Genomic DNA, 21,999 nt, shown 5'->3' with positions numbered 1-21,999 from the left:
ATCTGACTCATAGAACCTCTGGTATGTTTCTGTTGCAGCTTGACTCCAGAGCAGACCATCTCACCCCCCCCGCCCCCTCCTTTTTCTTTACAACCCCGAGCAGAAACATTTATCTTATCCTGTTTTTCAGCTTCTCCTTCCCTGCCTCCCTCCCCTCCTGTTTTTCATCGTGCTGACTTGTCGGCTCCTGGTTTCCGTCCCCCCCTCCGTGGCCGGGAGGTGTGTACGCTGACCTCCGGTGACCCCTGAGCTCACCAGGGTCTCTCTGGAGAGAGGCTGCGGTCTGCAGACCGAGGGGACGTGAGCGAGCGAGTGAGCAATAAAAAAAATCGGACCCCTTCTTCCTAAGCTAATTTGGGACTGCCCGTGTTTTTGTTTCTTCCTAGAAGTGGGGAGGGTATTTTATAACAGAGTGGTGGGATTGTGCGAGAGGAAAAGAGGGAGGGAAGGTAGAGAAAAGTGGGCTCGGTTGTTGGGGAGAGGGAGAGAGAGAGAGAGAGAGAGAGAGAGAGAGAGAGTATGGGGTATGGGGCCAGGAAGGGTAGGGAGCCAGTGAGCTGCAGACAGCCAGATTTCTTTCTGTGACTGAGGGGATGGTTGATCTTCAGCCTGAAGGGTTGCTTTGCATCCTGGGGAAAGGGTGGCTTTTAAGTGAAATGGACACTTGGCTGACGGAACGTTCCGCATTTGCATATCTGCCCCCGACCCCCTCCCTCCCTCCCGGGGGCCTTTGGGTATCCTGGCGAGGAGAGCGGTGCATGTTGGGTAGTGGTGTGGGTTGGTCAGCCAGGTTGTGTAGGGGGGGTTGGGGGGGGGGGGGTACGATTGCGTCCCGTGCTGCTGTAGCTCTGGGCTGGCTCCTGCTGTCCGCCTGGCTTTAGAGTTTGCTCTGCCGGTTACTGCCGCTTCATAAAACCTCAATGGCCCACGCACAATGCGAGGCGAGGGAGAGAGGGGGTCAGGGCTGAACTTGAACCTCATCTCCAGCCAAACAAGCAACCGCTGGAGCTACAAGGAGGACCCCTACCTCCCTCCCTACCGCTGACTACCTCGCCAACACCGCCTCTTAAAATTCACAGAGTATGCGTGTTGGCCTGAAATCCCTTTCACAGTCGTCAGATTACACATAAACCCTAGTGTCCCTATTCTGGCCATATCGTAATAGGTAAATATTTGGCAAAAATAGCAGATCATCATCGTGAAACGAGAAAAGTTGGCTGAGGATGTTAGGAGGTACAAATTTATAATCCCTATTAATTCATTAATGTCAAAATGTCAAAATCTCTGAGACAACATCAGAGGTTCATGTAACCAGACAGCGGAGATCCGTGGTAATTTTTTTCGCACTGGTCTCTGCGTGGTCTTAACGTTCATAACTCTGAGCGGAGCCGCATCAAGTATAAAAACACTTTCGTCCTTGCCGAACTTTGTTCGGTTCAGGAAGCCCTGCCCGAACAAAATGAAAAGTTTGGTGTTGTTTGAACTGTGCTGCAGCTTTTAGAGATAAGATAATATACATGGTTCTTATCCATCAGGTCTAATTGAATGGTTTGAATAGCCACAAATATGATGTGTTTTGGAGGTAGGGCTCATGTATCGCTGATAGTTTTACTCCTACTGGCTGACCTTTCCCTCTGCTGTCTCCCTCCTCTCTCTCTCTGTGTGTGTGTGTGTGTGTGTGTGTGTGTGTGTGTGTGTGTGTGTGTGTGTGTGTGTGTGTGTGTGTGTGTGTGTGTGTGTGTGTGTGTGTGTGTGTGTGTGTGTGTGTGTGTGTGTGTGTGTGTGTGTGTGTGTGTGTGTGCGCGCGCGCCATTAGGAGTTGGAGAAGGCCTTGTCAGAACAGGATTTCGACTTCCTGGGTGACCTCATTGCCTGTCTGTTGCAAGGATGCTACCAGCGCAATGACATCACGTAAGTAGTCTAGGCTTTCAGCAGAGATGCATTCTTCATGTCCGTTTCAACATTACAGAGGTTCAATGCATTCATGCATGTTCTCAGCAATGCTTGTAGTATCGGATGATAGCCTTTTTTTTCCTTGCTAACATATCTCCACCTCGATAAAGTTATCTGTTTAACGGAAGAAAAAAAAAACCCATCAGGGTCACAACCCACGTTGAACCTTAGCGTCCCTACTCTGCTGGCTGGCAAACATAGCAGATCTACAAGCTTGTAGATTGGAAGAGATTTGTTGTGAAGTGAAAAAAGGAGTGGACCAATAGACCCTGGGGACTGGTCAACTAATTGTATTGTCTCTGTCGGGTGGAAACCTCATATGTCCATAGCTGTTACTTTTCAGGATTCAAATTCAAAAGCTCAAAACACGTCGCGATCGGCTATTTTCGGAAAAAGAAAATTGTCAGTTTTGAGCATTTTCACCTAGATAGATGCCAAAGTCAAGTCTTTTGTTTTTGAAAAAGAAACCAGACCTATCCTTTTTAAAATGCCCACATGCTTAGCATTAATTAAATGGGCTTGCTGGTCCATGCAGAACCGGTGTAGCTACATTCCTCATCCCTGCTTGTTAAAAAGCATTTATTCCGTGATGGCATGCATGCAGGTGTCACCGCCTCGCCTCGCCCATCCTTTTGTTTGATTTGCATTTGCCCACAACGGCAGATATATATCTGCAGCGTCTCCATCTCCTCTTCAGTCCTACCATGAAGGAGCTTGCGTGGGCTTGTTGCTCTTGCAGGAAGACTGACTCATGTGTGTTCACCGATGACTCACTGCATGGAGAGGTCGGTTTACTCAAGCATGGCAATCGGGAATCTTAAGGTGAACTCTTACATTTTCCGCTGTAGATATGCATTAGAAGTGGCGGCAGCTCTCCCGCATGTGATGAAATGATCACACTGAAACAAGGGTGTGTAGCAGGGGGACCACCGTCTTTTTAGAACGGCCTTGGCCTTGGTGCCAGAAGCGAATTTCCCAGACGTTTCAGAAAATCCTTTCTGACTGGTTCCAAGTCAACCAGCTACGTGATGAATCATGACATGACCACAAAACAATTGATTCAGGTCATAATCTTTTTTTGGGGGGGGGGGGTGCAAAAAAGGTACAAGGTTGTGTGCATATATTAACACATCCCATAAGCCAGGGGTCTTTCAGGCCAAGGACCCCCCTAGCTTAGGGTGAGATGAAGCAGGGACCCCCTCTATATTGTATGAAATTGTGTTTGAGATTAAAGGGTCTACACCATGAATTTTAACTTTTTCTTCATTTTTGTGTGTTTTTGGTCTCCCCCACCTCTCTTCTGTTCCAACAAATACCCGACTTCGAGCATGCAGGCTTTCATAGGCTATCTGTGGTTTTCATGTAAATTGGTCTGAAAACAGTCCGTCAGATTTGTTCCCCCACCCTACGTCACGTCTGGGAACAATTCCTCCCGTTTTTCAGTTCTAACCAAAAAAAAAAAATCAAAAAAAAAATAATTTTTTTTTTTTCATTTTTATTTTTTTTTAAATTTTTTCTTATTTTTTTTTTTTACTTTTTCCACACAGAACCAGGACATGACATGCATACAAACTGGCTCAATAGCGCCCCGTGCCAAACAGGACAATGTGGTATTGCAGGTGAAAGTGCTTTATAAGCCAGAGAGAAGTTAGTTGGAATGAGTATATCTGAGGCTTGATTTAGGCTCAAACCTTTTGAAAAACGTTTGAGGGACATAAACAATATGATATCAAATATTATTATTATTTTTTAAATTCATGGTGTAGCTCCTTTAAACTTATTTTTTTTACTTGGTCTGCTCTTTTTTTCTCTCTACACCTATACCTCTTTGCCAAAAATAGCCGATCTACAAGGCGTTGTGAGCTGTAGATTTTGAGCTGTAGATCTTGGCTCAAGTTCTCAAGTTCTCCTCAGAAAAGGGATATGAGGGTTCTAGTGGCTAATGTAAGAAAAAAATCATATCACACAAAGATTTGGCGGCCCCCCTGTAGTAACTCTGAGGACCCCCTGTTGAAGACCCATGCCATAAACCATTGCGCATAGCCTTCCAACACTTCCAACCAAATGGGATCTAGGGTAGCAGAAACTCATGTGACATTCACAGGTGTGGTAATATTTCCGCTTGCTCCACCAATGAGAAACGTTGCTGCTACACTTTAGACTTGTGGGTAGCGTAGGATATTTCCATGACATCACGATTGAAACATGTTTTTCTAAAAACTAGATTGATTGCATGCAGACACACTGACACAGGTCGTCTTCTGTTTACAACCACTTATCACCATTGTAAATTAAGTCACGGCACATGTTGCAAACATTTTCATATACAATGTATTATTCCACACGACGAAAACATACGTTCTAAGTTTCTAAATTCAGGGAACATTGCAACATTCAACATTCAGCGACTTTGAGTTGCCCACAATGTTTAAATCTATGGCCACTCTTCCTGTATCCAGTGGGGAGACAGCAGTGAGCCAGTTGGTCCAGCCAGCCGGCTGGAGGCTGTACCAGGAGGGACAACCAGCTTTATTGGACTGGACAGCCGCTGGCATCCTGCGGGGGGGGGCGGCTGCCTCAGTGCTGGCCTTTCACAGAGCTGCCCTTTTCATCCGCACGCGTTAAACGCTCCGCCGGAGCGGGGGAGGGAGGTTATTGGAGAGAAGGAGCAAGAAAAAAGGGAGCGAGGGAGGGAAGGAGGGAGAAAGAGAGATTGGGGTGGGGGGCTTGCAGCTGTGTGAAAAGTGCCCACTGCTCTTTCAAGATAAGCTTGGGTTTCTTTCTCCCTTTATCTGTCTCTCTGTCTCTTTCTCTCTCTGTCTCTACTTTGTTGTACAATGGTGGCGTGCAAAAACAGCCAAACTGCAAGCTCACAACGACACGTTGTGAGTTTGAAAAGTTTGTTCTGTTGCTTCGATGCTTGAGCCCTGAACCCATGACCCTTGTTTGTGTTCATCTGAACCAGGCCAGGAACTGAAAGGTGCACATGAATCGGCCCAATCCGGACTGGACCCAGCGTTTTTATTCATGAGATTTCTCTCATCACATTGATGCGAACCTGCCCACAGGGAAAAGAAACACTCACTCTTTTCTTTTACCCCTTCCTCCTCCCACACCCACCCTCTTCACAACCAACGAGGTGTTCAGAAATGTTTCTTTACCAAGATAAATTACAGTAGGAGGACAGTTGAAACTGAGACATTGTGCGTGATCAAAGCACACTTTTCACACTGAAAGGATATTGTCCATGTATCAGTTCTGTGTTATTTGTCAAATTGTCTCCCACTCAGTTATTATTATTATCTAAATTATCTCAGTTTACTCAATAGAGAACTTATGTTCTCTTTGACATTTTGACCCACCGACAAGAGGAGGCAGCAGCACGCAATCAAGGACCTGCGTCCGTGACAACAACTTAAACCCTTTAGTTTGACCGGACTCCCCCATGGCCCCATACAAGGCTGCTTACCTGTTTCTGCTGTACACCAAATATCTTTGCAGAGAATAGCCAATCTACAAGTTCACAACTTTGTATTTTCACAGAATGTTTGCACCAGAATAGGTATGCGCCCTTAATCATTTAATTTTACTGTTTTAATCTATTTTTCTGACATCTTGTCCATTTTCAAAGATTTACATTTTTGAAGGAGGTTTAAACTGTGAGACATGTACAAGATGCTGAGTGACATATGGGTCTGTCTCCCTTACCTGTCATCTCTCCTCTTCTCTCCTCTTCTCTCCTCCTCCTCTCCTCTCCTCTCCAGCCCACAGGCATTCAGCAGCTACCTGGATGATATCATCAACTACCGCTGGGAGCTGGAGGAGGGGAAGCCCAACCCGCTCCGTCAGGGTCCGTTTGAGGAGCTGCCCCCCCGCACGCAGGTGGAGCTTCTGCACCGCCTCTGTGACTACCGCCTGGATGCTGCCGACGTCTTTGACCTGCTCAAGGTAGTCTGCCCGCCACTGTCTCCCTATAGGAGCCGGTGTCCACCAAAACGTTATTGTTTGTTTTCTTTACCCGGAAACGCCAGGCACTCGCCTAAAACGCTTCCAACCGCCCTAATTGAAAGTATTTCAGCTCTCGGCAAACAGAAAAAAGCAACCACCAGTTAACATGTGAACGCAAAACAGACGTTCACTTTGGTGGAGTGTTCTTGGGGGGTCCTTGAGGGGATTCCACGGGGGTCCCTAGCAGAATGTGTTTGTTTATTCATGCTAAGTTGCATGCCGGTGTTGAGCACCAAAGAATTGCCGAATTACATGCTCACAATGCAGATCATTTGAAAAATCTTGACAATGAGGGTCGCTGGCACACAATCTTTTCAGATGGGGGTCTGCGGCCAAATACGTATCAATTCGGGGGTCTTTAACATGAAAATGTTTGAGAACAACAAGACTAAAAAACACAGCATTCTGCAGCAAATCTATACAGTGACACTTTTGTTGCACGTACAGTGACAGTTTGTAATATTTAATTACTTTTAATTTCGTTTTTTTGTAAATCAAATCAATGCAACTCTGGTGAGTGGGTAATACTTAGGGCAATGCCAACATTTTTAAGTTTTAAGTTGCTTGATTCAATATTTAGATATTTGAAATTCATTTAATGAGATACGCCCTTTGTAAACTCCATTTTAACCTGGTAACAGATATCGTCTTGTTAATGTGTGAGGGTGCGGTGTGGGTTTATATACAGTATATCTGATAAAATGAATATCAAGTATCTAAATATTGAATCGAGCAAAACAAAGAATTTGTCTGGAGTGCACAAAGAAGCCCTACTAGACGTTAAAATTCCCCCAGATGTTAAGGTGAAATGCCCCTTTAATGCCATTTTGCGGTATTTGAGGATGGATGTTGTTTGGTGCTATTATTGAAACGTTTGCCCCCTCAGGGGCTGGACGCTGACAGCCTGCGAGTGGAACCACTGGGGCGAGACGGGAACGGCGCTCTCTACTGGTACTTCTATGGAACCCGCATGTACAAAGAGGAGCCCGTCAAGAGGAAAACAGACAGGCTCAGGTAATCACTGAATGTATATAATTACAATGATAATAATCATCGCTGTCGGGTGGAAACCTTATATGTCCAAAACCGTTACTGTTCAGGAACCTGTGTTACTATGCTTCAATGTAGTTATTATTTAGCCACAAGCTCTCCTCAATACTTTCACTTTCAAAATATTTCGGAAATACAGGAAATGGACGATCTACAAGTTCGCTGTACCGTTTTTGCTACTTTTGCGTGACCCTTTTACGAAAACAAAACTTAAACGTTGAAATATGTAGATACGTTCTGCCCGACAGTGACTATGTGTCTTAATAAAGCTGCCCTCCATAACTTTTGTTTGTGAATAAAACATTATTTTGACTAGTCTGTGTATGGTAAGAGTCCTTGTATGAGTTTGATTTGTACACAATCAGAGTTACAACCCCATAAGGGTCCATTTGGTTCCATTTGTACACTCCCAAAGTTACACACCATTAGGGAGAGTTACAAACCCATTAGGTTCCATTTGTACACCCAGAGTTACAAGTGTCCAATTGGTTCCATTTGTACATAATCAGAGTTACAGACCCATAAGGGTCCAAATGCTTTCATTTATACACTCTGAGACACATTTTGCGGTGTGGAGGTAGGCTATTCAGTTGAGTGTAAACTGTGCACACACACACACACACACACACACACAATGCACAGGTGGTTGAGTGCGTTGTCGTCACATGTAGTTGGACGCATGTTTACAGTGGGGTTAAATGTTAATTAGAGGTCGGTCCGTTAGGTGGTGTTCATCATTTTAAAGTGTTCCATCATCCTACAGTGAAAGCCCAGAGGTCAAACCGCCTGAGAAGAGGAAACGGGGAAGGCCACCAAAGAAGAAGAAATCGGAGGAGATTGAGCTAAGGTCTTTTTTTTAATCTTTATAATGCTGCAATCTGGGAGTTTATTTAACCACTTGAACCCCAGCATCCATATTGGACATTAGCCAAAAATAGCCGATCTACAAGCTCACAACACGTTGCAACGTGACTCGTTGTGAGTTTGTGTATCGGCTATTTTTGGCGAGGGGGTTTGTTGTAGACGGAAATAAGCAGCCCAAGTACAGAGCCAAGTCAGGCCCTGTTTGTGCTAAAGGAGAATTCCTGAATTGCCCTTTTCTTACCTTTTATCTGATGATGTTATACAGAACATTTTCATAACTCCATCCCGAGTCCACCGCAGCTAAAAACGTGAAAGATGGTCCTTGGGCTAAATCGCTTTTTTTTTTTTGTGGTAGAGATCTGATGTTTATATTGACAGAAAACTTTCCACAGTGTTTGTGTTAGATGCGCCCCTCCGGAAGTCTCGCAAGACCAGATTTCACCCGTGATTTCATCCAAGTCCGCTTGTAAACACTTCAGCGGCCCATTTGGAACAAAAACACTGTGGCGAGGTTTCATTATGAACGTCAGATATCAACAAAAAAATATAGAGTGATAAAAATACGCAATTTAGCGCAAGGACCATCCCCTCAAGTTTTTAGCTGCGGTGGACTCGGGATGGAGTTATACCACTCGTTCTAGGATATAATAACATCAGATAAAGGTACGAAAAAGGCTAGTCCGGACTTATGCTTTAAGGGCAGGGCGATTGCCCTCAAAGTGTGAAGTGTCTACAAGAAGGACACCAGGTTGAAAGTGGTTTAAGTCTGTCTGTTGGTTTTATGAATATTGAACCAATGAAAAGTATTAACAAGAGCTTGTAACTAAATAATATTTCCTGAAAAGTAACAGTTGGTTTCTGCCTGATGAAATAAACTCCTCAAAAAAAGTTTGGAAACTTAATTTCGTTCGATTATTTCTCCCCTTCAATAATACCAATTGGAATTGTATTTTATATCGTTGATTAGTCACCTTTATAACGAGGTATAACTTGTAACAATCGTGCAATCGTGGAATGAGCAACACAGCTAAACATGTGGGTAGCGCCCCCCAAAATTTGTCAAAATCCCCCAATATGCGTCTGTTGGTATTCACTCTCGTTTTGAGCGACCTGCCAGCACACACCTGCTGGCAGGTTTGTGCTGTCGCTTCAGGATAAGGCCCGTGCAATAGGGCAAGTGGAAGCTGGTGTTCCATTACGCAGAGTGGCAGCATTATTTGGTGTCAGCCCTGGTACCATTTCCAAACTTAGGACCAAGTTCCGTGAGACTGGTGAAGTGGGGCGGCTGTGGCTCAAGGGTTGAGTGGCGGTAGAGCGGCCGGATGGGAACCGTGAGGTTCCCAGTTCGATCTGGGCTCCACCAGAGTTGGTGTCGAAGTGTCCTTGAGCAAGACGCTGAATCCCTAGTTGCTCCCGAATGAGCAGGTTGGTGCCTTGCATGGTTTCCTCCGCCATCGGTGGATGAATGTGTGTGTGAATGGGTGAATGTGCATCTATGTAAAGTGCTTTGGATAAAAGCGCTATATAAATGCACCATTTACCATTTAAGTCAAAGACTGCAAAGTGGTATATAGATTATAGATATACCTCATTGTAAAGGTGACTAATCAATGATAACAACAATATAAAACAATATAAAATACAATGCTAATTGCCTTGGTATTATTGAAGGGGATAAATAATCGACCAAATTTAAGTTTCCAAACTTGTTTTTGAGAAGTTTAGAAATGCTCTCAAGGCAAACAGATGTTCTCTCTTGTATTGTTCTTTTCTTTCTTTTTGTTAAGTGACAAGAAAAGTAATGGAAGCAAAACAAATATTACTCTTTCCCTGGAAAGTTTTTAGCAGGTGCTTAAAAGGGTTTTGTCTGGTTTTATGTAAATAATCTGTGAATAATCAGTAAAAAGGGATTTTCTGTCTTCCTATGTCTTCCTACACATGTTCCATGGCAAGTTATATAACTTTATCTTAGTTTTTCATGATAATATTGGACTTTGCTAAATGTGAGTGATGGACATGTCACTGGGGTCATGGAATATTGTTGTGTGGCACAGTATGCAGTGTTGCCATGTCCGCTTATTTTCTGTAAAGTTCTCTTGCAAATATTGGTAGTTGTGGGTTGCGTTTCTTTTTGGGCTTGTTTCTAAAGTGTAGGTGCTTATGGGTTTTGGTCTTGCTTCCTGATGTTGTTTAAACCAGTGGTTCGCAAAAAGTTTCATGTCAAGGACCCCCAAATGAATATGTATTTGTCTGCGCACCCCCATTTGAAAACGGTTTGTGCCAGGGACCCCGGTACAAGATTTGTTTAGTTAAAATGTTTCACACACATTCGACACAAATCTCAAGACACACCTGCTTTCAAAGCGAACATAGCCTATTTGCAAGCTCACCGCGTGTCATGTTGCATCATGACGTGTTCTGAGCTTGTAGGTCTGCTATTTTCGCCGAATGTTTGCCCCCAGAATAGGGTCGATAAGGTTCATGGGTTAAAAACTAATTTGGAAAGCCTAACCATTTTTATGGACTGTCCAGGCAAATTCCCAGTTTTTGCAATTGTAGGCAGGCATTATAGGCGGCAGACTACATTTTTAATTAAATTATTGTAATTTTCTTTGTTTGTTTTTGTCTTCCCTTCAGTGAGATGGAAAGTGAAGTGAAAAAGGAGAACGGTCTAGAGGATCTGCACTGTGGCGCAGGTGAAAAGAATGAACAACTTCATCAACAATATCAACCTAATGAATAATAACAGCCTTATGAACAGTATCAACCTTATGAATAATAACAGCCTTATGAACAGTATCAACCTCATGAATAATAACAACCTTATGAACAGTATCAGCCTCAGGAATAATAATAACCTTATGAACAAGACATCGTTTCGCAAGCATGCTGCACCGTATCTGTAGGGCTGCACCTATCCATTATTTTCTTAGTGATTATTCTATGGATTCATTTTATTTTTGGATTAATTACTTGAATAACCGAGCAGCACGTAGGCTACTATTTGTAATAATAATAATGCATTTATTTTTTATTTATTTATCATATATTAATGAATTGAAGCTAGGTTTTTCTGATTAACCAGTTAAGTGATACTTGTATACTTCGTCCTATAACGGTGTCATGCAAAAAAAACAACTAACATAGCTGATCTACAATCTCACAAGCACGTAGATCTGCTATTTCCTGCATTAGAAAATGTTTGAACATTTTCGTCATAATAACATTAAAAGTTTAATATTTCACCACAAAATTGATTATTTTATTAAAATATAACAGACCGCTGTCTAATCAAAGGCTCAGAGCACCTGCTCATATCAATCTGCGCTGCTTGATTTTATGCTGTATCTAACATGACAGCCATGTAAACAAACACACCATGTCATTTACAAGAATGTTTTTGAAAACCATTTGAAGTGAGAAATACTGTACAATAACCGAAAAGTGATTCCATTTGATCAACACTTCCTTGTTGTGCAACAACGGCAACAACGGCAAGAATACCAAAACGCTTGCCCGGCGGTATTATAGGCAAATCCGGAGGTATATAGAATGGGGCGAATGTGTTTTGGGGCGAGTCTTCCGATTTCCTTATGGAATACTTCTATTTGTTTTCTGAGCTGACCGTGTCCGCCCAACACTTATGGAATACTTTCATTGCCGTAAGCAAGGAAATACTTCGCTTTGTTGTTACTTTTGGGTCAATTTAGTAATGTATTTATTAAGTACCGTAGCCGTGCAGAGGTGCATAATCACCCTGTCGGGCTTTAATTTTCAAGAATGACCAGTTACCCGTACATTATCCTTTGCTTAATTTGATTAATTTAACTGTTTTACTGCTCCATGACTAGCCCCCCCCCCCCCCCTCACTCTTTTTCTAAGGATGAACAGTGTAAAGTAAGTACAGACTCTCTCCTCAGAATAAATAAAGCTGACATGTCGTTTATCAACCTCTCTCTCTCCTGGCTGGCAGAGCGTGAGCGGGGCGCGTGGTCCCTGGTGTGCGATACGAAGGATCAATGGTTCCGCCTGGCTGAGAGCATCAAGGACAGGCCCTCGTCGCAGGACCGGCACCTCTATCGCGTCATCAGCCAGAACTTCCTGCCGGAGATCAGCAGCATGATCCAGCACAAGGTCAGAGCAACAAGACGGAGTGGAACTGGGTAGTCCTCTGGACTGCGGCGTGTGCTGCTAAAGTTCAGCCCTCCACTGGGGGGGAAAAAGGATAAATTCAATGTTTGTCTTTTAGGAAATGGAAAGGGGGTATTTTCTGCTCCACCCAGCAGATGGCTGTTCAGATGGCTCAGAGGAGCACATTGGGGGGAGCTGTTGGGGATTAAACATGCTGCAAGTGATAATATTTTTGGTAAACACCAACTTTTTTTTTTGTTAGAAAATTCAACGGAAAATACATTTTCAGGTGGGATAACAGTTTCATCCAGTCAGGAGAGAAAAGCCATTTATTAGGTTCAATTTCATAGTGTTTCAGTTGAAGTTGTGTTTATTTCATCACTTCCAATTTCACTGTTTATCCTGTATCCTTGTACACCAGACACTGCTACTCGTCTAATCAGACTGTATGCGTGAACGGACATTCTCCTGTTGCGTGCTACACGTGTGAAAGGATAACACCGGACAATGTCCCGACCTGATTTCCCGGACATTTTCCAGAGTTCATATGTGAAAGAGGCTTTGGTATGTAGTGCAGTTAAATTAGACAAGGGACATGGGGCATAAGTCCTGTTCATGTCATGGACTTTGTTTTTTTTAATCTGGAGTCTCCATTCAGCTGCTTTCATGTTCTGGCATAGATCACTTTGCTTGCTTCAGGAGTTGTTTTGGGGAAAACGGGGGGGATGCATCAAGGGGCTAAGCCATGCCAGCTGCAGGACAGGTGGGGAGTCAGTCGGGGGAAGCCGGTCTGTGCTTGCCTTCCCCTCCATGCCGAGCCTCTCGAGCTCGGTAATGAAGTCAGCCCCCGGGCCTTGAACCTGAACCTGAAGCTGTGGTCTCACGCTATCTCAGTAGGAACCTGTTCAGCCATTCCGCGGGCCCACGCCCGCTTGTCACCGTGGTTTCCTGAGAAAATGAGTCTTTGTTGCCTCCAGAGTGAGATGGTGGCTTTGCTCGACGTGTTGAGACATTAAAGCTGAACATTCAGGGTTGGAGGTTTTTTCTTGGGGGGGGGGGGGGGGGGGGTTCATGTCTCTTCTTTTGATATCCCCCTCCGTTGAGGTATATTTTAACCCCTGCTTCTGGTCAGACTGAATTAATTGCATGTATTTCCTTTTTGAAAATTAGAGTCTAACCACTTAAACCCCATATGGTTGAGCGGAGTCCCTCAGGGCTCTACGCTAGTCTATTTTCAGTTTTCTGTTATAGTGGGGAAAGCTTTCGCTGTAAATAGCCGATCGATAAGCTCACGTTGCGACGTGTTGTGAGCTTGTCGATCTGCTATTTTCAGTGAAAGCTTTCCCCACAATACGAATGCTGGGGTTAAGATTTATTTCCTTTTATTACCCCAGTCCCATTATTATTTTTTATGAATAACGTGATTTCTTTTTGCATGCCTCCTGGGGATGATTCGGGCCACGAGGGAGTGCAGCACAGCTCCTGGAGTTGGGTCTAACCCCTCGGCATCAATAGTTCCCGTGGCTATGGTTATGATTAGAACACAACCATGGGGTAGCTAACTAGCTGCCTTTGCTTTTTCTTCCTCCTATAATAATAGGTGGTACTTTCCCCTTTGGTCCTATAGAAGCAACGGTGGTGATGTTGCTATAGAAACCCTCTCAGCCCCGTCTTCCCCGCATCAGCAGTGAAGGAAGAGTCTTTGTGGCAGTGTGCTGTCAGCACCAGGGGTCACTCCTTAATGGTCCGTGGATGAATGTGGTCGCTGTCGGACAGAAAGCTTGTATCTCCATATTTCAACTTTGTATGTTGTTTTTGAGTGGTGCCAACCACTCCTATATCTGGCTTTGTCCGTGTGTCCGTATGTATGTATGTATGCATGTCTGTCCAATAAACAAACATTGATGACAACATCAATACGGGGGTCAATACGGGGCTCATCAAAGGCACCACTCACTCCACACAGGGTGTGATTTTTTTTCCCCCCGTAAATGAATGCCCTACTTCGTCATACTACAGTGTCACTTACAAGTTTCAAAAAGTGTCTCTGTGGGTTTTTATAGATATAGATTTTTGTTGCCATTTTCTCAAAAGTAACATTTTGGGACATACAAGGTTTCCACCCGACAAACAGCGGCGATGTGATGTTGTCCTTGATGGACTGTAAGGCTCAGTTGTAACTACTCATGTTCAGATTACTATACGGCCTCCAAGCCTGTCCTCTGGGCACACTTCTCCACGGTGTAGCACATTAGTACTGCAGCCCCACACTGTTCTCTGTGTTGGAAGCAACCTTGAAGAGCACTCGAGGGGGTTCTCCTGGGTTACCTGATGGGGACGCATGTTGTTTTGTGTCCATTTTTTCCCTGTCAGGTTTATTAGTAGTTGTAGAGCATAGCAGTTTGGATTTGGAGGTTAAAAAAATCCCTTCATTTTCTCCATAGAACAGCGGTTCCCAGCTCTTTCTGGACTATAGGGCCCACTTTAAGATATCATCTATGGAGAAAATGAAAGGGATTTTTTACTTAACTGACTCCAACAGGCCACTGCTACGCTCTATATACGGGAAAGTGGCTGGATGCACTGAATGACAATACTTCCAGGAAAGGTGGTCAGTGAGCCCTACTAGAGGTGCGACAGTTAATTAAACTATACAATTTAATCAACTTAAAAAAAACTTGATTTGATTAAAGTAAAACAAATTGCTGATCTACAAGCTCAACGCGTCGTATGGCGACACATTGTGAACTTCCGCTCTGTGAGCTCCTGTTCTGAGAGTTCCGAGCTTGTAGATCGGCTATTGTCGCTATTTTGTGCCACTGTCGAGATACATGGTCAATCAGACGTATTGAACGCGGCGTGTTTTGACCTTGTGGATCCGCTACTTTTTCTGCTTTTGTGTGACGCTGTAGTATGATCTAGTAGGAGGTTCATTTACAAAGGAAAAATCACAAAAAGTTAGAATATGGATATGGGAGGTTTCTACCCGACAGCAACGATACATAATATCCCATCTAATGGGGGGGTCCGTGGACTAATGAAAATCAACCTGGGGGTCCCTAAAATGGGGAAAAAAAGGTTGAGAGCCAGTGGTATACAATATGTATACTGTGGCGTGGTTGCCTCCACAAGCGTCCCAGGGTGCTGTGTGTGTGTGTGTGTGAGTCCTGTGGAGTTGTTGCCTCCACATGCGTCCCAGGGTGCTGTCACCAGTCATTGTCCTGACAGGAGGCAGGTCCTCACCTTGAGGCAGGATGGAGCCCCTTGATTGACGGCCCCGCTGCGCTGCAGGATCCTCTCCCCGTGCACCCCCGCCCGCCTCTTCCAAAGTGTCAAAACCAGAGGCAGTCCATCTTGTGTGTGTGTGTGTGTGTGTGTGTGTGCGCTTGCACTACTGTACTTATGAGGACCAAATGTCCCCTCAAGTATAGCAGAAAATAAGACATTGTGAGGACACATATCCTGGTCCTCACAAGAGAAATGGTTCTGTTTATGGTTAATAAAAGACTTTTAGAGTGAAGACTTAGAATTGGGTCGAGATTCGGGTTGGGGTTAGGTTTTAGGATAAGATATTTAGAAGTTAGGTTTAATTTAGAGTTATGCCTTATTTATACTTAATTGCGAGCCGGTGTCGTGCACCGAAAAGAGCAGATCTGCAGGCTTGTGAGCTTGTAAATCTGATTTTCAGCTCTAGGGTTAGGAAATGGCACACACAAACAAATCTTTCATAAAATCACACCAATATCGCACCTGCAATGTTGATGCCCTCACTAGTATAGTATACACACCTGTGTGTGTGTGTGTGTGTGTGTGTGTGTGGACTGTGGAGGGGTGGGGTGGGGTGGGTGGTGGGGGTTTAAATGGCAGCGGGTCATGTAGGAAGGAGCATTGAAGCCCCAGGATGCACTTTGCAGTGAGACTAGCCAGAGATGGACGGGGGGAAAGGAGGGGGAGTGTAGGATTGAGAGGTGTAGAATGGTGCAGTCGCTCATTCAGCACTTTGGCTCTGACAGTCCATGAACGCTCTTCTGTCTCTCTCTCTCTCTCCATCTCTCTCTCTGTATCTCTCTCTCTCTGTCTCTCTGTCTCTATCTGTCTCTCTCTTCTCCCCCCCCCCCCCCCCCCCCCCACCCTCTCTGCTTTGCACTTTCTTGTATCTCTTCCTTCCTTTCTCCTTCCCCCGTGAATGCATTTCAAAAGACGCTTCATGTTCCTTTAGCTACGGTGACGTTGTGTTCTAGTACGTGCTACATGAGTGGGAGGTGCAAACGACGGTGCTTCTTTCTTGCGTAGATATGGCTCCTTTTCGTGGCTCGAACGGGAGCTTGAAAAACGAATAATCGGGGACGTCCCATCTTCATTTTTCATTCGATGGTGGTTGTTGCAGGTCCCATTTCAACATTGGTTCGCTAAGTGTGGTCCGGGGACCCACAGAGGTCCTTACAAAGCAAAGTTAGTTAATATAACATCCTATTTTATGCTTCCGATCTACATGTCGCGCTGCGATACATGAGCTTGTTGATCAGCGGTTTTATACTGTATATGGAATGACTTATAGAATAGAATTGTAGAATTCGGTTGACACTGAAGGTCTCGTTGGGTAAGTGCAGGTCATGTTAAGGTCATGTTCACTTGCATTATGTACACATTTGTGAGTGTGATCGTGTAATTTATTGTACAAGTGGCTCTCCTCAGGTCTTCTATAGTTTACACTTTACTCTTTAAAGCGACACTGAACTTTGGTAGAACTCGGGGCTGTATAGTTTAGTCCAGAGCCTTCTATTGGAGAGTTGTGTCAATGAGGAGGCAGAAACAGCGCCGGTCACGTGGTTCATGTAAACTCGAAATAGTGAAACGCTCATAGACTCCAGAGCATTCTGTAAACTTCCGGTTCAGGGATTTGTCACTATTCGGCTCTTCCCGTGCCGCAATTGGACTGGCCCGATGAAGTGAACGGAGGTGACACAACTCTCCTTATATGACTCTGGTTTTGTCATTGTGTGAGGACGTTCAGTGTTACTGTTTACTGTATGGAAAGACAAATCAAAGAAGGGTGCTTCCCAGTCCCTATAAACAACACAAACCCCCACTTGCCAGTTCGGCCAACCACAAAGCAAACTCCACTTGCCTGAATATTGTTTTTATTTTTTACCTGCCCTGGGCAATCGGGCAACCATTAGGGTCAACCCCTGACTTGTAATCACGGCGATATGGTCCTTTAAGACACCATATCTTCCTTCTCATGCTAATCATTACATGTGATTGGAAGGGGCTTGGTTTGTGGCCAGAAGAGAGAGAGAGAGGGGTGGGGTTGGAGGTAGGGTGAAAGGAGGGAGGGTCATTTGGGGGATGGGAGAGCAGAGCCTCATCATAACACCACACCACACTGATCTTCTTGCACAACACTTAGCCATTCCCATTCGCTGGAAATGCCTGTAATTAATTTAATGGTATATTTTGGCGTACTGTGTTGTATAACAATATATAGTCTAGTCACCCTGCCTGTCAGAATGCCTGCATTGTTATCCTGGTACTTGAGTGTGAATTTAAAGTGTACGCTATACCAGCAGCCTCATGCATGCTGCCGGTCAGACAGCCATACATTATTTATTTAAGTTTTGTTTTGGAGGCTTTTCGCCTTTGTTCTGATACAGAACAAAGGCGGTACCGGTACAGTGGAGAGATACAGGAATCAGGGGAGAGAGTCACGGAGTGACGTGCAGTATCCGCCGCCGGGCTTGGGAATTGAACCCCGGACACGCTGTCGGGCATCAAGGCCTATTGTGGATACGCGCCTTATTATCGGCGCCCCCCAGAGAGCCGTACATTAGAGCAGTGGTTCCCAAACTTGGGGTCGGGACCACCAGGGGGTCCCCAAATTATTTTGGGGGGTCCCCAGATTAGCTTAATGTGCAACATTGTTTTCTCACTCAATAGTAAACAAACCAAAATACAGTATGTTTCTACAGGGTTTCTGTACATTTATAAAGTATCAATTTAATGACTTTCAATACCTTTTTAATACCAAATTGTCAAATATTACGTAAGAAAGAGGCAAACATGAAAATAGCCGATCTACAAGCTCCCACCCATCGCAGTGCGAGGCTCTGTGAGCTTGTAGTTCGGCTATTTTCACAATATTTATCTGGGGAACCGAGTCAATTATGTAATGCCTACGATTCAAAGTGCTTGTCAGGGTGGGGGTCCCCAGTTCATACATTATTATTTTGGGGGGTCGCAGCCGGAAAAGTTTGGGAACCCTTGCCTTAGAACATCTCCCGCCGGCTCCATTTTCTTTTACTGCTTTTTTTATGTTTTTCGAGGTGCTTCTCCTTTCTAATCGCCCCACGCCCCATACGCCAATGGTGCAATGAGCTTTGCATTCAGTTGCATCAGAGCATTTGTCACGAACACAAGACACACTGTCACTAACTGTCTGTGTGTGTGTGTGTGTGTGATTAGTATTAATGCAATGTGTGAACTTGTGACTTAACAAGTCGGCAGTGGTGGAAATTATCCATTATTAAGTACTTAAGTACAATTTCATTATTATGCTTCTCCTCTTCTACATCTCAGAGGCAAATATTGTACTTTTTACTCCACCACAGCTATTTGAAAACTTCAGTTTCTAGTTACTTTGCAGATTTTTATTATTAATAAAAAACCTACATTAACCAATTTAGCCCTATTTTATACTTCGGCTATTCAAAAATAGCTGATCTACACGCTCACAACGTGTCGCAAAACGATTTTGACACAACTTTGAAAAAACATTCTGCATAATGATTATGTTTACTTTTGGTTCTTTAAGTATGTTTTGATGCATACATTTGTACTTTTACTCTAGCAAAATTTAGAATCAGGCCTTTTACTTAGAGTATTTCCATATTGTGTATTGCTACGTTTACTTAAACTTATACAATTAGGGTGGTTGTATTTTGTCTCCCTGCTCTTCTATAGACATTTAGATCGTGTCAAAGGTCATGTTTCACCTAGACACAGGATCCGACAAAAGATTTGACCTGAAGGTCAAGATTCAATGTATCCCCTGAGCAAGCAGGCAGGCTCTATTAGCTCAATTCAGCACTTCAAATCCGAAGTAGAAGAGGAAAGTTACAATTTACAGTGCAGCTTTTAGTAAAACATCTGAGTACCGAGTAGGCTGACAAAACCGCTGACTTTTAAACTTTGTGTTATATTCTGCAGGAGAACGAGCAGAAGCAGAAGCTGTTGGACCCGACGGCGTCGTTCCGCTCCTCCCAGTGGCTCTCTGAGAAACACCTCAACCAGGACGAGGAAGTGAGTGTGTTTGTTGTTCTGCGGTCTACTCTAACGGGTTTGCTTGCACATCATCGCTGTTGGGCAAAACAGCTATGTTTTTGTCTAAAACTGTTACTTGTCACGAAATGAAAAAAACAAACACAACAAAAAACTGTGTTCCAATGGATGGTATGTAGAATATATATTTAGTCACAAACTATTGTTTAATACTTTGTATTGGTTAAGCATTTATAAAACCCACAGACAGACTTGACCACTTTCAGTTTGACATGTTTTTCAAAAATAACAGATCTATAATCTCACAACGTGTCACAAGATTCTCTATGAGCTTGTAGATCGGCTACTTTCGCTACTTTTCCGTGACACTGTAGTATGATGAATTAGGGCAATAATTACCCCCCAAGAAATAAAAAAAACATGAAAAGTTGAAATATGTAGATAATATGGGGGAAATATGGTTTCCGCCCTACAGCAACAACATGCCACACTTGTTTTGTCACCCAGAGATCAGCTCTTACAATACTTTGTCTTTTTTGTTAAAGTTCCTTTATTTATTTTTTCAAGCTGCTGACATGCTTGAGCAAGGTCCGAAATTAACACCAGCCAAGCGCCAAATGTGGTTAGGTTTTTATTGCTGTGTAAGTTTAGGAGGCCACCCAACACTTTAGCGGGTGCCTCCCCCCCCGCAACACAATATCAGCATTTATTGGTTCAGTGCTTAACAAGATATCAGCCTTGGTAGTACATACAGCACACAAGCGGGGCAGCAGTGGCTCAGGAGGATCCATCTAGGAATCGCAAAGTTCCGGGTTCGATCCCCTGCTCCTCCTGGCTGCGTGTTGAAGTGTCCTTGAGCAAGACACTGAAACCGTAACTGCTCCCACTGAGCCAGATGGTGCCTTGCGTGGTTGCCCCGTGGTTGACTACGTGAATGTAAAGTGCTTTTATGTGTCATATAAATGCAACTGAATGAACTGCAGTCATATGCAGTCGTTTGATCACTTTTCTGTAGGTAGAACTGTAAAGACACCGTTACAGCAAAGTCTACTTTGTTTTTTCAAAATCTTGTTATCCTTTAATCCTTAATTCTTACAGTGATAGTAGGCTGACTTAGTAATTGTTATTTGGTTGTTTTATGGTTACATTTTTTTTTTGGGGTGTTAGGCTTATTCAAAAGAAATCTGGTTAGGATTAGACATTTAGATATTGGGGTTAGGATTAGAGTTATGCCTGATTTGTTCTTAGTTGCATGCTGGTGTCGTGCCACAAAAATAGCAGATCTACAAGCTCACAACGCTGTGAGCTTGTAGATCAGCTATTTTCGGCTTTAGGGTTATAGTTGACATAGTTGATAGTTAAAACTGTAAAAGTTGCATTCAAAAAATGATGTTGTCACAGGTGCAGTAATACAAACGTTGGGGTGTGTGTGTGTAGGATACACTAAAGGCCATGGCGGAGGTGGAGAAGAAGAAGGACGAAGATCTGGACCGGCAGGTGCTGCTGGCAGAGCAGCGACGAGAGGAGGAGCGCCTCCTACAGGAAGACCGAGAGACAGAGGAGCTGGAGAGGATCAAGGCTGTGGAGGGTGAGAGAGAGCTTCTCCCAATGGGTGGGTGCATTAGCACCGTTTCCCAAACACTGGGTCGGGACCCATGTTTGGGTCGCGGACCCATTTTTATGGGTCAATAATATCAATAGTAGGTCAATGTCGCTTTGTAAATTTATTTTCTCGTTTCCTACATTCTGTTTTTAATTACGGCATTCTTTAAAACAAATCATAAATAAATAAATAAATAATGAACTAGAAATTCCATATGTTAGGGGAGAAAAGAAAATAGCCGATTTGCTCACAACGCATTTGTAGATCATCTATTTTCACTCGTTTTTTCAAATTTCTCTTTTGGGAAAAAAGTTTGGGAACCACAGCATTGATGGACGGACGGATGGATGGAGGGATGACTGAATGAATGAATGAATGAATGAATGAGTGGTTGGATGGAAGGATGGATGAGTCTAAGTACAAATCAAGGCTTACGTGGTTTGATATCTCAGGGGGTCGTCCACGCAACAAGCGTGGAAACGTTATCAGTCCTGCGTTCCTTCACAGCTGAAATCAAAGTGCGAAAAAATGCCCAAAACACCCGTTGCATCTCCTTTCATCAGCCTTGGGGCCTGTCAGTGGCAGGTGATGGGCGGGGGAGGGGGGAGGTGGGACTGTAGCCTCCACACCTCTTTCTCTCAAGGGCAGAACGGATTCTGAAGGGCAGCGACCCGCACCGCACAACTCTCTCCAACTCTCCCCTGCTTTGGTTTTTTTCACCCGCCGGAGGACGAGAACAAAAAGGAAAAAGAAAAAACTCAGCAGCGGCATAGAAGCGCTCAGCAAGCTAGTGATTTATGTATCGCACACGAGGCCTGCGAGAGGGAATGTTCAGGGCCTTTAATCACAGTATCCACCCCCACCTCTCTCTTTTCTCCCCTCCCTCTGATGTCATCTGTCAGGTGCTAATGAACTGCTGATTGTGCTTCAGTGGAGGAGCCTCATTAATGTATTATAGATGAACAGCAGGACTCGGCCTGCTCTCTGGGTGGATTGCATATGTGGAATCTTCCCTGAAACATCTTTAATCTGCACAGCGGGAGGTTGGCAGCCCTCTCTGCCTTTCATGTTGAAAGACAAGGCAGCTAGCATATTTCTCTCTCTCTCTCTCT

General features: G+C 44.1%; 1 protein-coding gene across 3 annotated transcripts in view; it reads left to right on the top strand.

The window, feature by feature from the left end:
• cecr2 (CECR2 histone acetyl-lysine reader) overlaps positions 1-21,999 on the top strand; it is a 70,887-nt gene that overhangs the window by 28,054 nt on the left and 20,834 nt on the right. The window contains exons 2-9 of one of the 3 annotated variants that reach the window (XM_084060527.1): positions 1,817-1,911; positions 5,718-5,901; positions 6,848-6,975; positions 7,775-7,858; positions 10,513-10,571; positions 11,849-12,009; positions 19,213-19,305; positions 20,722-20,872. In XM_084060527.1, the coding sequence (XP_083916653.1) occupies positions 1,817-1,911; positions 5,718-5,901; positions 6,848-6,975; positions 7,775-7,858; positions 10,513-10,571; positions 11,849-12,009; positions 19,213-19,305; positions 20,722-20,872 (955 nt within the window). Of the gene's footprint in view, positions 1-1,816; positions 1,912-5,717; positions 5,902-6,847; positions 6,976-7,774; positions 7,859-10,512; positions 10,572-11,848; positions 12,010-19,212; positions 19,312-20,721; positions 20,873-21,999 lie in introns of all 3 variants that reach the window. The other 2 variants (XM_084060528.1, XM_084060529.1) reach the window with 2 other exon arrangements.

This window comes from Gymnoscopelus microlampas, assembly GCF_963454915.1.
Source record: "Gymnoscopelus microlampas genome assembly, chromosome: 6".
Classification (NCBI taxonomy): domain Eukaryota; kingdom Metazoa; phylum Chordata; class Actinopteri; order Myctophiformes; family Myctophidae; genus Gymnoscopelus; species Gymnoscopelus microlampas.
This window is presented reverse-complemented; position numbering and strand designations above follow the sequence as displayed.